The 19033-nt window shown below is 41.4% G+C and overlaps 1 protein-coding gene across 2 annotated transcripts in view; it reads left to right on the forward strand.

The window, feature by feature from the left end:
- LOC109400229 (ankyrin repeat domain-containing protein 12) overlaps nucleotides 1–19033 on the forward strand; it is a 469219-nt gene that overhangs the window by 318810 nt on the left and 131376 nt on the right. The window contains exon 2 of one of the 2 annotated variants that reach the window (XM_062847221.1): nucleotides 16953–17841. The exons of the other annotated variant lie outside the window; for it this stretch is intronic. Within the exon in view, the coding sequence (XP_062703205.1) occupies nucleotides 17179–17841 (663 nt within the window). The 5' untranslated portion in view covers nucleotides 16953–17178. The remainder of the gene's footprint in view (nucleotides 1–16952; nucleotides 17842–19033) is intronic. 2 annotated transcript variants of the gene reach the window in all.

The raw sequence follows: 19033 nt of genomic DNA on the forward strand, positions 1-19033 counted from the left end.
TATTCCCCGCACATCAAGCAAAACAAAGAAAACGCGACCAACGACGATGCGAATTAGTACTTTCCGACATTGCCTCAGTCTCCCCAGTTCGAAGAAAACAATGCCAAGATGTGAAGGAACATCCTCATTGTACAATTCCACTTTTTTTTCCTCCAACAAGAGCAAGAATAAGAAACAAGTTACTTGCTTGCGTCCAAACTTTTTTGTATCCATCAGGGCTATGCCAGGGCTTGGCACCTACCTACTATCCACAGCTACAGAGTAACGCCGCGCCGGCTCTCTCTTTAGACAGCGCGCGCGGTAGCGACGGAAGCCAAACACAAAAGACGGCGGAAGTTGTGAAACTTTTGCGTTCCTTTCGCCGCCGCCCACAACACTATTCCAACCAACATGACTGGGCGTGAGAATGGGCGGTCGGTGACCGACCGGTACGGTGGAACGGAGAAGCGCGTCTTTGACAGTAACCGGCACTCGGCAGCAAACAGCATCAGCGAGGATGGCAAGGCGGTGGTACTATCAGCAGTGAAGCACATTTTCAAAATTAACATCCGGTGTGCTAGCACTAAACAATGGGGTTGGATGGGCTGGATTACATTTATGTTTCTTTCTTTTTCCTCTGTCTTTTAAATTTACTTGAAACAGTAAAGATACTTGACGTTGCACAGTGGTTGGAGAGGTTCAAGAAAACTCGTTCGGTTCCAATGGAAATTTTATTTGTTTTCGGTGTTTCTTTAAGTTTGACAATCATTGTTACTTTACTTATTTTAAGTCCTGAGCACCTATGGTGGAACTTACCAGTCAGAAAACCTTTCTTGTACCTGTCGGATGACTCTCGAAAACCATTTTAGTCGGTTTACTATCCAACATCCTGGTGACGTGACCCGCTCACCGTAGCCTCCCGATTTTCGCATGTTTATCCCCGATCTCCTTATCACACCCTCTACAGCAATGTTGAACAGCAAGCACGAAAGACCATCACCTTGCCGTAACCCTCTGCGAGATTCGAAGGGACTCGAGAGTGTCCCTGATACTCGAACTACGCCCATCACTCGATCCATCGTGACCTTGATCAATCGTATCAGTTTATCCGGGAATCCGTATTCGTGCATAATCTGCCATAGCTGTTCTCGATCGATTGTATCATACGCCGATTTGAAATCGATGAACAAGTGATGTGTGGGCACGTTGTATTCGCGGCATCTCTGCAACACCTGGCGGATGGCGAACATCTGGTCCGTTGTAGCGCGTTCACCCATAAATCCAGCCTGATATTGCCCCACGAACTCTCTTGCAATCGGTGAAAGACGGCGGCATAAAATTTGGGGGAGTACCTTGTAGGCAGCGCTCAGTAGTGTGATCGCGCGGTAGTTCCCGTCATCCAACTTGTCGCCCTTTTTGTAGATGGGATACCTTCCATCCATTCCTCCGGTAATACTTCCTCCTCCCAAATCTTGGTAATGACCCAGTGTAATGCTCTCACCAGTGCTTCTCCACCGTATTTTAGAAGCTCGCTTGGTAGTTGATCTGCTTTGGTAGTATAGCTGCTTTGCTGTTTTTCAACCGGCCAACCTGCCGATTGAGCCATAAATAAATGAACTAGACAAAAAAAAAAAAAAAAAAAAAACCGGCCAACCTCCTCCTCAATCTCTTGGAGGTCAGGGGCCGGAAGTCTTTCGTCCTGTGCACATACTCCTAGATCTGTTCCCACGCCACCTTCGGTACTTGCAACGTCGCCATTGAGGTGCTCATCGTAATGCTGCCGCCACTTCTCGACCTCGCTCGTGAGAACATTCCCGTGATTGTCTCGACACATGTCGGCTTGTGGCACAAAGCCTCTGCGCGAGCGGTTCAGCTTCTCGTAGAACTTTCGTGTGTCCTTAGCGCGGTACAGCTCTTCCATCGCTTCGCGATCTCGTTCTTTCTGCTGGCGCTTCTTCATCCGGAAGACTGAGTTCGGATGTCCCTCCAGCCATCTTCAAGTGTAGCTGCGCCAAGCTGCTCTTCCGTTGGTAGGGCCACTGCTAACTGCTGCGCGTAGTCTTGAGCCACTTCTACGTTATGCAGCTGCTCGATGTTGAGCCGTGGCGTTCGAATTCGACGCGTAGTAAATTTACGATAGTAATGTGCAATTATCAACTTGGTGGTTGGGTGGTCACGGGGATTTTTAGCTTCCTCGGTTGCGTAATCACAGTTGGCAATGCATGCACGGGAACGCCTGGAGAAATCCTTGAGGGAATCCCGCGGAATCCTCGGGGAAATTCCGGATGAATGCCTGAGGAACTTCCGGAGGAATTCCCTAGGAACTCCTGTAGTATTTTTCAAAAGGTTCCCAAAGTAATTCCTGAGGAATTCCAGCAAAGCTCCTGAAGAAAATTTCGGGAAACTGCTGGGAAACTCCTGAAGAATTTCACGGGAAGTCCTGAGGCATTTCCTAGGAACTTGTAGAGGTATTCTCGGAGAACATCACCATGAATTTCTGAGAGACTCCTGCAGGAATTCTTGGGTAATTTCCGACACTTCAAAATACCATAAAGATCATTTGTATGTCAGTGGATGCATAAGTAACACAAAGAAATACTCAAAATATTATGAGATAGAACGGATGTAATCGAGAAAGATTTACATCGATAAAGTAGTGAGATACAAGATAAGGGCTTGTGGAGCTTGAAGTTCTTAATTCCAGAATAGTTTGGATGACCTAGATCACCAAGTGAATATTGCTAAGTTATCAGAACTGCACTCTGAGGCTCTAAGAGTAGCGTAGATTATATTCCGCGTGCATTCGCTACAATAAAAATATCCTAAGGTTTACAGATATTGCGACCCATATTTCAAAATATATTGTGTCCATTTGTATGTCAGTGGCCACCCAAATAGCAACAAATAGAGATACTCATAATATAATGAGGAGCAACAGACCTAAACGTGAAGGAATTATGCCGATAGAGTGAATAAAAATAAGAGTAGAGCCTGAAGACCTTGAAGGTCTTAATTCCAGAATAGTTTGGAAAATCTGGAATATCCCATGAATGTACCAAAAGCATTATAGCTGTGCACTGAGGTTCCATCTGCAGTATAGACTACATTTCATGAACATTTTTTACAACTAAAGCATGATACATTATGTAGATATCGGAACCCAAACTTCAAAGTTTATTGGAGGCCATTAGTATTTCACGGAATGTCCAACTACCACAATATCAAGTTGCTCATAGCTTTACGAGGTCTAATGGACATCCACGTGACTAAATTTCTTGAACAGATTGAACACAATCGATGGTAGATGTTGTAGATCTTAAGAAAATGAATTCCAGAGTAGTTCGGATGACCTAGGGGTACTTTGAGGATTTTTGAGTACCATAGACTATGTTCTGTGATCATTCATCGTGCATAAAATTTGGTTGGGAATGTTGGATATGTGTCACAAACTTCGGATTATTTTGGAGGCCTTAGAATAGCTCTGGGATCGAAACTTCAACAGACTATGATGGGTAGTAATACATTGCATGTCAAGGATCAGTCAAAACTATTGATGATTAGCAAAACGATGAAATTTGAGCAAAAATATGTAGAATTTATAAAAAAAAATCCAAAAAAAGCCGCGTCACGGTGTGTCTGGTGAAGAACATTAATTTTAAAAAATCGGTATCGCTAAGACACCCACCAAGCGAAAGCTAAGGGTCCCCCCTTTCATTTGAGACCTAAAGGAGAAAGTTCTATCGGCGGGTCTAGAACAATTTTTTTTTTTGAAAAAATATGATATTTTTTCATTTTTCTCGAAGAACACATTTGTGACAAAACACTGTTTTTCCATTGCAAGCATGATTTTCCGACGATATATTTTGTATATTATGTTTATTATTCTTCACATTAAAGCACAATAGTCCCATGTGAATGGGAAATCCAGCAGATGACGGTTTTGTGTTTATGGACAGTGTGGTGAAAGTACTAGAACAGCGAGTATAAAATCGAGTTATATGCTGTTCCTTTGAATTCCAATCTAGATTCTAATAATGTGTTTGCATCCTATGACAGATGCGTATACGTATTTAGGGTCTCGTATTTAACTGGCACCAGCAGGTCACCAATCGACCACCTTTACAGCATATACCGTCATTTGGTTCTTCAGATTTCTGCTCTTGAAATTTTGGGGTGTCACTTCGTCATATATTCTTCTCAAACAGCTTCTCAACTTCAATGCGCGTCTGGTACACAAGACACATGTTTTCTTCCGTCTTCTTCTTCTTCTTCTTCTTCTTCTTCTTCTTCTTCTTCTTGACGAAACATCCCTACAGGGACAAAGCATGCTTCTTAGCTTGTTCTATGAGCACTGTAGGAGATGTTATAAGAATTAATGAAATTGATTGATTTGTTTGAAATTTTCTTATTTTATCTCCTACAAGCACTTTCACAGTTTTTAACTAAAAACTTCTTTTGCCAATTACTATTTTGCATGTGTATAGCGTGTGACTTGCACGAAAATACTGCATGCTCATTTAAGTCGAGGAAATTCCCTTCACGAAAAGGTCCTGGACTGACCGGGAATCGAACCCGTCATCCTCAGCATGGTTGTGCTGGGTACTCACGCCTTTGAGCTGTGGCTTTATGGGCACTTTTCGTTATCAAAAACAAATTATCGGTGAACAAAATCGGTTTACTGTTCTGGTCACTCGTTGACGCCGGTTTCCATCTGGATGGTAGTTCATGAATATTTGAGAGCTTCATCTGATCAGCCTGATCTCTGGGTTTTGCCCGCAAATATTCAGCATCCTCAGCAACTTTATGAGAAGTCTGAATGATGTTCAACAAGTTTCAATGTACTTCAGCTTTAGTGCAAACATGCTGCTTGTCTTAGATCATCTTCCAGTAGCATCTAGAACACAACTGCAACGAGCAATTTCTTTCTGCGTCATCGGTACTAGCGCTAGATATGCCACGTTTGCCCTTTATGAGAAGTTGTAGTTCTTGCAGAACTACATATTTCACAAACAAGGGCCGCAACTCCATGTAGAAGGTTTCAAATAATATGTAAGCTCATAGAGAGTAAATCTAATGGGTATATTCGCCACCATTGAATGAGATAAATTTAAATGAGCAAGTCCGAACTCTTTTGTGGGGTAGTACTATCTGCTATCTCTGATATCTTTCAGAAAAAAGTTTTCATAATATCAACAACATGCAAGTAGAAACAAGAACAAGTTAAGACATTTTCAATCCGTTCTGATTAATATGTAGATATGTGCTCAGACATATGTACTTTAATGTGAAACATGTGTATATGTCAATAAAGTTGTAGAATTGAATGAAAAGTTGCTAACTCGTCTATAATGCCATGATGCTAGCAGAAGATGTGGAGCGGACCTGGTGTGATGGTTAGAACACTTGACTATCACGCCGAGGACCTGGGATCGAGCCCCACTCCCGACAAACTCGCAAAATGTGAGTTCTTCCTTCGGTAGGGAAGTGAAGCGTGGCTCCCGAGATGAACTAGCCAAGGGCTAAAAATCTCGTTAATACAGATTAAAAAAAAAATAGCAAAAGATCAAACTATTGATAACCGACAGATTAGCACATTGTTCTTACTACATATTATACCGTTAGACATGTAGCATTAATTATTCTGTTTTTGTCAGTTGAGTAAGGCTACCTGTTCACAAAGATATACTGTTACTAATATTTGTTATGTCTAATTACCCGTTATTAGACAATTTTACTAAACAAATCTAAAACAGTGAATATTAACTGCTTTCGATGATAATTGTGGCGGAAAAACACTTCTTCAAACACAAAACGTACTCTTTGGTTTGGTTTTCCTCGTCACTTAGGGGGTTCTTGTCGTAGTTGTTTCTTTAAAAGTAAGGAGCTATACCTAACTGCAATAGTCTAAATTAACTAAACATGTTTAAGTCTTAGGTACCATAAAGGTGCACAAATTGAACAAATACCGGCATGTGATAATTGTATCTGAGCCACGGCATACAAGGATATAAGACAGACCATCACATTGATAAAATTGGTGTGGAGTTCTAGATCGTTTTATTCATTTGAATGATTTAAGTTGCATCATCAAAAACTTTCAGTTTTCCGAAATGGATTACCTTCCAAATGTTGTGCCCCGTTATCCGAGCTACTTTGATGTATGTTCTATTTTTGTTGACATTACTCGGCCTACTTTGATCGTAAAACTGTTAAATCATAAGACACTGTCAATGAAAAATAAGAAAATTGCAGCCGCAATAACTACTTCAACATAAAAGGCAGAGTTTATTTGTATATATGCCCAGATATTGCTGAAATTCTATTTAACTGCATTAAAGATTTTTTTTTGCACTTTATGTCTAAGCAATATTTTGTAAGGAAAATTTTTGATTTTTGATTTGACCCGTTTACTCTTTTAAAAGGACACGTTACTAATGGGCGACCTCATACAAGCCCATTTGGCTACAATTAAGGTTGAAAAAAAAACACAAGTCTCAAAGATAGAAATATTTGAAAAAAAAAAAATTGTTCTAGACCCGCCGATAGAACTTTCTCCTTTTAGTCTCAAATGAAAGAGGGGACCTTCAGCTTTCGTTTGGTGGCTGTTTTAGCGATACCGATTTTTTTAAATTAATTTTGTTCTACCAGACACACCGTGGCGTGTTTCCGGCTCTCAGCCAAAAGGGGAGGGTGCAAGGGGGGGGGGGGGGGGTACCATGCATCTTCAGAGAGAAGTGTAGAATTAGCATAAGTTAAAATACACAAAAATAAAAAGAAAAACCCTAATTAATTTAAAATATCCTTTCATCAAAACTCAAGCGACGTGTTGATGACATTGACATAAATACAAAATGGAAACTGCTTGCTAAATCTACTCAATATGGATACATTTTATATTAGCATAACATCCAATATTCAGAAAATATAAGATAACGATCCAAAATTCAAACCAAACAAGTGTTATGAAGCCGCAAAATTTCGAAACGTCGTTTTAGATTTTCCGGTCATCATTTTTTGACTCCGGATATCTACCCCAACTAAACTAACCGTCATCTTGAACATTAAGACACCATCTTGGATGTTATGGTATTCATTTTTGGACTCTGCATCTAAAATTACATAAAATAGTCACCGTATTGAATGTTGGCATGTCGTTTATGATTTTCTGGTTACCAGTTTTGGACGAAGACCGGCATTCTTCCCCATTCAAACTACACTCTGTTCCATAACTATAGATCCATCAAATATTTATTTGCTATTTATTCAAAGTGCAACTGATTATTTTATGCACTACGCCATTATGATTACCCATGTGCCTTACACATACTACCATATAATTTTATTCATGCACATGTGTGTATACAGATAAATTAAAAAAAAACTGAAATCCCTTTGTTTCATGACTATAGATCCAATACATGTAAGTCATTCGTTGTGCCTAATCAACGCGTTGTTTTAGGTTCTGTGCTCAGGATTATTTCGGCGTTTGACGTATTGTTGCGTGTAAACTTCAATTGTTAATATTCTGTGTGCAAAATATATATCTGAAGTTGAAATAAAAAAGACACATCAAGACAGGTGTTTAAATTTCTCGTCGTGTTAGCAGATTTCATCGTGTCGTTGTAATTTTCTTTTAAGATCCAATTCAATACGGCAGAATGAAAACACGAGGAAGCTGTCTAATCGCACAAAACGGAATAAGGATCGCAATCAACTCGCTAAAAAGTTAGAACCAGTTTAAGAAAGAACTAGGTAGCACTAGACGAGACGTCCCGCGTTTGACAATTTATAGAGTCCTGATAGAATGTCCACACTATCAACGTGAAAAATTGTAATGAGCTCCACAACTTTTGAGCCATTATAAGAATTTGTGCTCAGGATTTGATTGTGATAACATGCGTTGAGATTAAAGTAAAATAGGTACTACAGTTGACACCACATCTTGATGTTCTACAGGTAAATATCATTTTGTACTGACTTTTTGAACCTTCTATGCAGAATATCCTCTTCGAATGAGTGTATTCAATTTTGTACCTTTTAATTCTGCCCTCTATAGGGCAGCATAGGGGGCGGAATTAAAAGGTACAAAACTGATTACAGTTCTTTGAAGGTAAATATCACTTTATCTCCCTGTCTTTATTCGATCCCAATGGTTTTTGTTCAAGGTTTTCTCTCGATTTTTCAATATACTAATTTTACAGGTTACTGTACCTGGTTTCCAAGGTGCAAATAATTCTGAGAAGGTGAAATTATATCTGTTTGGTGAAGGTTTTTTCCTAGTTACGAAAGTTCAAAAATTGGTTTCTGATTTTGATCTCTAAATTCTTCAACAAATAACAGTTAATTCTGCTCATCTCGATATATCGAGATAAGATGATCCTTCAACATACGGCGAATCATCTGATATTTGTTTAAACATTTACTTGATTGGCTTCTCAAGACATATTTGATACTTTGGGAGACCTTTTAGGTCGAAAAGAAGTTCAGTCGGTCGATACAACCGAATGGCTTTTTTTTTGTACTGGACAGATTTACGAAAATAACCACGTTACTTCTCAAGGAATCTCTTGGGGGTGGCGGCATGATGGTATGGAGAAGGTTCTGTCGACTCGAATGGACGGGCATTCAGGGATGTGCCGAGCTTCTGAACCTGAAAAATATATACTTTCGTTTCTTGCAGCAACGCCGTTAAACAAATTAAACAGCGTTGTATCAAGATCATGAATACACTTGCTCACACGGTTCAAGCATCTATGGCTTAGTTTCGTGAAAACTGATTCAGATTAAAGAATAGTCAGCTTCTTACCCTGACCAGAACCCAATTGAGAATTTCTAGGGTTGATTATAAAAGCAGTGTGTAAATAAAATAAGCCGTACGGATGTTTTCCAAATCTAAACCGTGTAGTTGTTTGAACGTGGAATAAAATCCGTTTAAAGTTAATTAAAAGTATCCCGGATAGGCTGTTTGAGCTTATTAAGAACAAAAGAGAGACTACTCATTATTGATATATTGAATATTTTGTGCAGGTTAAATTAACTAGAATGAATTCTTGCTTGGATCTATTGTTATGAAACAAGGGAATTTACATAAGATTATTTATCAGATTCAGAGAACACATGTAATATCGAATTATTATTTTTCTCATGTCTACTCTAAATAATGTATTAGACAGTAAAACAATATGATTCGAATTCATTCTACATATCCGAGTATCCAAAAATATAGTTTGGATCTATAGTTATGAAACATAGTGTATAGTCATATAGCAGACCTTGTAAAACAGCGCACAGCTTGGGTTTTCTGATTACAAATTTTGAATTCTGGACATATTTCCATAAAAAAAAAACCCATAATGCAAGAATTTAAAATCCTATCAAATAGGCGCCAACTTGAATACTGGGCCTTGGATTTTGGACCGCTATCTTGGATACTCTGGTGGACTCCGAACATATTTCCCATGCCAAATACACTTATTTTAGGGAATCGCGCGACTTTGGCGGTGGCTTCTATTTTCGTCTGTTTTCTGCTATAACTCAGTCAACTTTTAACCAATTGACACAATTTTTGGAATGCGGTGAGATAGGTATAGTATCTACCCGTGTATAACATTTCAAGTCAATTGGTTCAAAATTGACTGAGTTATAGTGGAAAACAGACGAATATAGAAGCCACCGCCCAAGTGGCGCGATACCCTACATAGTTTTAGAGCTCAAAATTCATTAAAACAGCCTTCTGTTAAAGATGGCCTTCTGTTGACGCGATCAAATTATTATATTTCCATTCAACGTTGACCCATCCTGCTATAAATTTACACCTTAGGAATCTGGAATGGTACGATTTGATGAGATCGCTTTAGTTTTGTCTATATTTTGTTCTCTTTCATATATGAGAACTTAGACCTATGCGTCACTGTTTTTCATACCTAACGTTTATCAGGCCATTAAACAAAGCCACGATTTATTTTTTCACATGGACGTTGGTTCTGCTACACAACAGATAGTCTGTAATGTGATCTAAGGCTATTTTCTTGCTAACCGTTCATTAGATTATCAAAAAATCTGCGATCTGATGTGTCGTATGTATGGGTTTGGTTCATTTTCATATTTGGTAATTTCCGGTGGTATACCCGTATCTGATTCCATGACACTACCGGTTGTCCCAATTATGGTCTGAGATTATTTTATTGCTAATTCTTCACCTTTACTTAATCACCGCGATTTGATATATCGCATGTATGGGTTTGATTCACTTTTACTTTTAACTACTTTCGAAGCCACAACTGAACCCGCAACACTACCGGGAATCTAATGTGGTCTGACCCTATTTTTCCATCAGGTTGTCGATAAGTCGTGATCAGTCTTGTTGGAGATCACAGTCATTTGAACCTTTTCGTCGATATTCGGCCTCCTTTGTCTCCGACATTCGCAACACAAGCAATCAAACTACTGTTCGAAACAAAAATGTCAAACGAATGCACTTCACGACGATAGCGACTTCGGGAGACGGTTCGGCTTTTGTTATTCCTGTCTTTTTCCATAATAAGAGCTATATGCAAGAATAAACTAATATTAACGTTCATAATCGGAATTGGCTGAACATCTATGCGTAAAGCTAGAATTGGACAAATGTAATCGTGTCAGATGACATTAATTTGACCCTTTCTTATTTTTTTGATCTTCGTTCTACTGCTCGTGTTGTGTGTAAGAGGTAACGGTAGCGCACGAATGTAACGAAGCAAGCTGACACCCGACTGCGGTAGCGAAATGAAGGTAGTGAAAAGTGTCGAATGTTTACAAGACTGGTCGTGATTTGATGTAACCCATGGATGCGGTTTGGATAAATTTTACATTTTACTACCCGGATCTGATTCCGGGTAACTACCGGCTGAACCAAATATGGTCTGACACTGTCATATTTTGGTATCGAACCCAAAAACTTCTGAAAAGCGAGATATTCAAATATCTCAGAAACCAGTAGAGATATCGCAATTTTGAGCACAAATTTAGCCTAATTGGGTTCTAGAATTACCGATTTAGTCTAGAAAAAATAAGTTTGAAAATTAAATTTGAAATGCTTTTTGAAAGTTTGTTCTAGCAAAAATTTCACTGAACCCTTTGCGCCACCCCTAAATATCAACCGAAATCGCTCATTTTTGTACAGCTGACTTATTTCGACTAGTAGATCACTTTCCACTTGGGAAATCGTGTATCGGAGAGATTTTTTGAAATTAGCCTCACCCTAGTGTCACATGCAGGGTTTGACAATTTCCACGGGACTCTCGGAACCAATTCCGGAACACTACCAGTTGTCTCTAGTGTGATCTAAGGCTATTTTCTTGCTAACTGTTCATCAGGTTATCGCAAAAGCCACAATTTGATGTGTCACATGCCAGGATTTGGTTTACTTTTACATTTGGCCTATTCACGCAAAAACGGCTACGCTCAAAAATGTGTTCGGCCTGCACATTTTTAGTAAACATCCATGCCGCACATGACTGTGTTCGAAACACAATTTTTTTTAAAATTGCTCGTACGCTTATATGAGCATGTATTTTGCAATAATTTCGACATGGCAACCTCACTGGGTTTATAAACCACCTTCAAATACCGAAAAATATTGATATTTTGCAAAAATGTGAGCGTGCGAGCAATTTAAAAAAATGTGTGTTTCTAACACAGTCCCTGTGCGGCATGGGCGCTACTCAAAAATGAGAGCTTTTATTTTAGAGAGTTCCGGCCACTCAAAACCGATTCCGAAACACTTGCTGGCCGTTCATTAGGTAATCTAAAAAGCCGCTATTTGATGTGACGCATGCACGGGTTTGTTTCTCTTTCAGATTTGACCACTTCGGCGGGAACCCCGGAACCGGTTCCGGAACACTACTGGTTCAGATATGGTCTGAGATGATTTTCCTGCTCATTGTTGTTAATGTGTCGCATGTATGGGTTTGGTTCAATTGCATATTTGGTCACTTCCGGCGAGACGCCTAGAACCGGTTCCAGAACACTACCGGTTCAGTTATGGTCTGAGACTATTTTCCTACTTATCGCTCATCAGGCTATCGAAAATGCCGTGGTTGGATGCGTCGCATGCATGGGTTTGGTTCAATTGTGTGTTTTGCCACTTCCAGCGGGACGCCTAGAACCAGTTCCGGAACACTACCGGTTCAGATATGGTCTGAGATGATTTTCCTGCTCATTGTCCATCGGGTCAACGAAAATGCCGGGAATTAATGTGTCGCATGTATGGGTTTGGTTCAATTGTTTATTTAGCCACTTCCAGCGGGACGCCTAGAACCGGTTCCGGAACACTACCGGTTCAGATATGGTCTGAGACTTATTTCCTGCTTACCGCTCATCAGGTTATAGAAAATGCCGTGGTTGGATGTGTCGCATGCATGGGTGGTTCACTTGTATATTTGGCCACTTCCAGCGGGACGTCTAGAACCAGTTCCGGAACACTACCGGTTCAGATATGGTCTGACATGATTTTCCTGCTCATTGCCCATCAGGTCATCGAAAATGCCGTGGTTTGACGTGTCGCATGCATGGGTTTGATTCAATTGTATTTTTGGCCACTTCCAGTGGAACGCCTAGAACCGGTTCCGGAAGGGGCCGGATCACAACGTCCGAGGCCATACTGTCCCGGTCGTTAATTCGCGTTTTTTTGCGAAATAATGTCCAAAAGTTTGGATGCGTCATCATATCCTATGTGCCTTCTTTCCTTGTACTTCGTGACATACCTGCACGTTTGGACGTTATGCCCCGGAAAAATGCGCCATAAAGTCCTGGGACATTATGGCCTCGGACGTTATGATACTGCGCCGTTCCGGAACACTACCGGTTCAGATATGGTCTGACATGATTTTCCTGCTCATTGTCCATCGGGTCATCGAAAATGCCGTGGTTTGATGTGTCGCATGCATGGGTTTGGTTCAATTGTATATTTGGCCACTTCCAGCGGGACACCCAGAACCGGTTCGGGAACACTACCGGTTCAGATATGGTCTGAGACTATTTTCCTGCTTACCGCTCATCAGGTTATCGAAAATGCTGTGGTTTGATGTGTCTGATGCATGGTTTTGGTTCACTTTGATATTTGGCCACTTCCGGCGGGACACCCGGAACCGGTTCCGGAACACTACCGGTTCAGATATGGTCTAAGACTATTTTTCTGCTTACCGCTCATCAGGTTATCGAAAATGCCATGGTTTGATGTGTCGCATGCATAGGTTTGATGCATTTTCATATCTGGTCCCTTCCAGGGGTACCGTCCCGGAACACCTAAATGGCCATATCTCCGAAACGGCTGGACCGATCCGAACCATTTTCAATAGGAAGCAATGGGACCAGATTCCGCGTCGAATGAACCATCGGTCATTGAAATCGGTTGAGGTTTACTGCCAAAAAGTGATGTGAGTTTTTTTTTACACACTCACACATACACACACACACACACACACACGCACACACATACACACACACACATACACACACAGACATCACCTCAATTCGTCGAGCTGAGTTGATTAGTATATATGACTCGACCCTCCGGGGCTTCTATCAAAAAGTCATTTTTGGAGTGAACATATAGCCTTTCCAGTACACTTAGTGTACGAGAAAGGCAAAAAACATCCTTCAGAGATTCAAAAAAAAATCAAATCAAAAAGTCTTCTGGAGATTCCTCTCAAAATTTCTCGAAGGACTCCTATAGCAATTCCTCCAGGAAGACCTTCTGGAGTTATCTAGAAATTTATTCAGAAATTATTCAAAGGATTCCTCCTGATATTTCTCATTGGATTTTATTAGGTAAACTCCCCTAGTTTCTTTAAAATATTTTGGTTCTTTCAAAAATCATTCAGGAATGAATTTGGCAACTTTCTTCAAGGATACTTTCAGAAATTCCTGCACAGATTTCTTCAATCTTTTATTCCTCAATGCTTCTATTTCACATTTTTTCCTCATTTCCTCCTGGTAAATCATCAAAAAAATCTTCAAAAACTATCCGGAGTTTCTTTCAGAAACCCTTACAGAGATTCCTGCAGAAACATCTTTAAAGACTACTTAGAAACCCTTTGATAGATTCGTTCACTAATACCTTTATGGATTCATATACAAAATCCTTTATAGATTCTTTCGGAAATGCCTCTAAGAATTCCTTCAGAAATTCTTCTAGGGATTTTTTTTAGAAAATACTCTACAGATTTCTTTGGACAAAGCTTCTTTTCCTTCTACTATAGTTTTCTTTAGAAAGATGTAATCTCTCCCATTGTTTAGAAATTTTCTATCATTTTCATCCTGAATTGTTGCATGCTCCATAAATTGCTGATGAAATCCCTTTAGAAAACCATGCATTTCCTAATAAATGCCTCCAGAAAATCACTAATTTCCTTCGCACAGAAATTTCCCCAGGTATTCCTTTAGAAAATCCGTCATGGATTTCATTCAAAATTTTTCCAAGTTTTTTTTTTTGAAAGCTTTCCATAGATTTCTTCAGAAATTCCTCCAGGGATTTTTTGGTGAAACCTTCTGGGTAGTTTTTTTTATAGAACCCTCCAGAGATTCCTTAAAAATAGTTTTCAAGGATTCCTTCGCAAAGTCTTCCAAACATTCTATGAGAAATTTTTCCAGTGGTTCATTTGTGGAGGCATTCTGTTCTGTTCCAGGAATTTCTGCTAAAAATACTTCATATGATTTCCATTGGTTTTCTTGCTAAAGTGTCTCCCGAATTCCTCCAAAAATTCCAATAAAATCTTATTTGGATAATTCTTCAGGTTCGTCTGATGATTACTGAGTAGCTTCTTTCTTCTGGCAAATATTTTGAAGTTTAAACCTTTGGTAAAGTTATTTGGTGAAGCAAATTATGGTGAAACAAACTAAACTTATGTCCAAAAATTGTCTAAAAGGGTCCTGTTACGATTACAACTAAACTTCACTGGCCGGACAGCATAACCCACGGTTCACTCGCGGAATAGCGCTTTTTCGGACTTGGTTCTAAAACATTCGATTTGCATCACTGGCGGTTTATTAAACAAACGAAAGATAAACACGATAACCACTGTAGCGGACTGTATAATTTATTTACCTACAGGCGACGCGGCCGACGTACGGGAGAAGACTATAAAATATATCTGTGCTTGCTGTTCAAAAGCGCGATCGGTGGCACTCAAAAGCCGAGGGTCGGGGACTACCTGCACGGCCTACACTGCTATCGGTCTGCGGTGCGCAACAGAGAAGCTGTTTCTTTCGGGATCAACCTGCCTACGGCAGAAAATCCCTAAATAAAAAGAGAAAAAAAAGATGCTGTTTCTGCGGTACTCATGCTCTGCTCAATCTGACTCGGTTCGATCGATGAGTCTAATATCGGCCTATCTACATCTAATTAATACTGTACGTAACAGGTCCTTTGAGGATTTCTGAAAACCCTTGAGACTCAATTAAGTGTTTTTGAAAACAAAATTTAGTGGATCTAAGAATTTAAAAGAAAAAAAATCATTGAGAGAGATTTCTTCAAGAAATGTAAGCGTGTGCTTGTAGTTCATCGATTGGTTTTCGGCGATGAACTACAAGCACATCAAATCGCGGCGATTAAAACAATAATAACAAGAAATGTAAGACAGACAGACACGGACACGTTCAATGCTTCCAGTGAGCTTTTCGCTCTTTGAAGGAAACACGACACTAGACAACGGACTAGCATGCAACGCCCAGTGGCACAGCCGAAAACTTTTCCTGACAGCTGCGGCGGGAATCGAACCCGCGCTCCTCAGCACGATGCGACTAAGAGCTTGGTGACCCTAGCCACACGACCACGGAGCCGCACATAATTTATGTCAGGAATCTGATATGTCATTTCGATTTTTTGCCAAGGGCGCCATGAAACCACGCTACGACTCTGCTTCCTGGTGACCCTGTATAACCGACAGGTGATGAAGACGAAGCCTTACCCACTATGAATATTGATTCATACAACTTTTGCACCCCGGGGGAAATACCTCTAAAATTACGGTTGGCTGTGGAAACTCCCAAACCACCCTATCGCCATCGCCCACAGATAAGGAAGTGAGGAATGAAGCCAAGGCTAGGTCCTGTCTCAGTCAGGTCAGGTCAGCACTACCATCATCGCGCCACAGTTTTAACCGAGGCTGGCGTATTTCTGCACCCTGCTAGCTAGCGCTAGCTAGGCACTAGCTGAAGGGCTCAAGGGCTACCGCAGCAGCCGGATGAAGCGGCACCACCATCACCACCGACCAACGGACCGACCGGAATCAAGCACCGACCGAAGGTATAAACACAGCAATTAACCTATTTCTTCGTGGTAAGCCGTGACTGCTATGGTGTGCAGCAGGTACGGCTCACTAGAACGCTTTGGTGTGGGGATTGCTCGCGGGTAAACGGCAGAATCCGCCACTGAATGCAGAAATGGGAAGCCTTTAAGTTGAGTGCAAAGTTGTACACAATGCGAGTTGGTGCATTTGGGGTGGTTCACGGTAGTGAATAGAGAGCGCTTGAAAACCGTGTGAATTGCATTTCAAAGTAGATTGGTGCACCACTGTGTTCTTATCTTTATAATGATTCTGTGAATATACCTACTGGGTTAGGCAAATGCAACCCAGTGCTTTGGGGTTCAGATCAGGTGTAAGGTACTATGAGGCAAGTAAGGTAATTTTTAACAATTGGCTTGAAGCCTTAAATGGAAGATAAATTGTTTCAGTATGTCACTTGATTCCGACTTAGTACATGGTTCATACCGTTCACCAAATCAGAACAATCTCAAACTTTTTTTTTACCTTGAAACCACCAAAATAATGTGTTTTTGAAATTCTTATATTTATATTTTTATTCGTGTGCAATGAAGGAACAGAGAGTGAAAATTAAATCAGAATTGTTTTTTTGTGGGACTATTCAGTTAATAGGTTAATTCATGAGAATTTCAAGATTATACCATCCTTTTACATTCTTCAAATTTTCAGTATGCAAGTGTAAGTAGCGTAGTGAATCTGTTTAGATGTTGCTCAGAAAAAGTATCATGCAGTGAAGATTAATATCTACCAGCAATCAAAGTCCTCGCATAGTTGACTTCTAGCAAGCAAGTGTAGTGTTCCTAAAGCAGTGATATCCCCCCCACCGTCGTCGTTGAGAAAAATCTCCCCCCAAAACGCCACCGAAAATGAAAAGTGCGATCCAGTCGTCAACTAAATGGAGGCGAAGAGCAAGCAGCGCACATCCACAGTCCTTCCTCAGCCAACCTCGACAGGCCAGCCGCACCATCAGCTGCTGCATTCGCCTCCACTGAAACCCCCTGCGGCTGCTGGCTCAACTGTCGCCGCCAGCGTGGGCAAGCGAAAACCTTCGTCCCTTGCCAACCGAGACCAACAACTGCCGGGCAAACCGAAGCATACGGTCAAGTTTAGGGAACACGGTGACCAGGAAATCCTTGTGGTAACCGTCGAACCACCTTCCACCCCCACAACAACCGTAAGTCCTCGACCGTCGTCGTCCGCCTGTCAACTGCCGGCGCTTACCACCCCGACGTCGGAATCCTCGGACCGTCCCGGTACAGCCACATCCGCGCAACACCACCGGGGAACACCGTATCCCGGCAAAAGCAAAAGTAGCGCGACAGGCGATTTAAGACGACAGGAAAAAGCTAACACAACCGTTGAACATAGCCGGCGGTCCCAGAGTGCAGCCCGGCGGAAGGCGTCTCCGTCGTCGGAGGGCCAGGCGTCCAGTGTCGTCGTCGCCGACCGCCCTGGCCGGCGGCAGCACGGCCAGCGACTTGCGGAAGGATGCACGACGCTCATGTACGCCTGCCAGCAGGGACTTACCGAGGAAATTGTTAAGGAATTGCGCGAAAAGGTGAGTGTTTTGGGTTTTGTTTTCTCTACATGTTTCAATATAATATATGTAGAAATAACGGATTGCAGATGACGGGATTTGCTCAGCCGGGAAGGGTTCATTTCTTCGCAAAAAGCGATTCTTTGTAGGGCCACAGTTAAGGTTTATGACGGTATTGAAATACCCTTCAGTAGGCAAACCATTCATGAGAAAATCGGTAAATTAGTTGGAAAATTTCCTAGGCGTTACACTCCTTCCAACCCGCAGCAGAACGAGCTCCAGATAGGATAACCGTCTGGTCTGATGTAAGTCGGTTGAAATACACACTGTCTTCCACTACTGACTGGATAGCTCCAGCAGATCCTGTCCTGCCCCATTATAGTCATCGTGGTGCTTACCGGGCAGAGCCGATGCCATCGTGACGGGACAAAAACTGCAACCAGCAGATCTAATCTTCTTCCGACAAATTGTTGAGCACCCGGCGCACTTATCGCACTTCCAACTCACAGACATACATACACAATCAAACAGTCAGACAGCACCATTCAGCAGAAGCCAGCCAGTCGGTTGGTAGGTAGTGAGTTGTGAAGCAATTTTCCAATTGCAGATAAACCATGGATTTTCCACCCATCTCCGTCGTTGCTGCAATCTCGTTCTGCTGCCACGGCTGAGTGAGTCAGTCGTTCGCTTTTGGTCCGTGTAAAGATGCAAACAAGTACATACCGCCCTTATAGCACGCTCCTTCTTCCGTCCTTTCCATACAAAGATAGGTATTCTCAAAGATTGAACTTTTAATGGTGCAAAACGAAAGTAAATCTGAGGTATTTGCATAAAGCTTCTTAACCGTTTGCCTCACCATCATCGCATGCAACACACAGAAGTGTGCATACATACACACACACCAACACACAACTTACAGCTAGATAGAAAACAACTCTCAAATCTTTGATGATAAAGGAATCATGCTTCCAGTACTCTGTTCTGGAAAGAAGTCGTCGTCGTCGTCTCAAGTGAGATTTTCATGCAATGCATTTTGCCGCCCGCAGCACCCCAAGCTGACTGATTCCACTCGTTTGCACTGTTGGTCAGAAACCAAAATATTCCTGGCAAGAATCCCTCCGGATTCCCGGAAGGAATCCCTCCGGATTCCGGGAAGGAATCCCTCCGGATTCCGGGAAGGAATCCCTCCGGATTCCGGGAAGGAATCCCTCCG

This window comes from Aedes albopictus, chromosome 1 (genome assembly GCF_035046485.1).
Source record: "Aedes albopictus strain Foshan chromosome 1, AalbF5, whole genome shotgun sequence".
Taxonomy (NCBI): domain Eukaryota; kingdom Metazoa; phylum Arthropoda; class Insecta; order Diptera; family Culicidae; genus Aedes; species Aedes albopictus.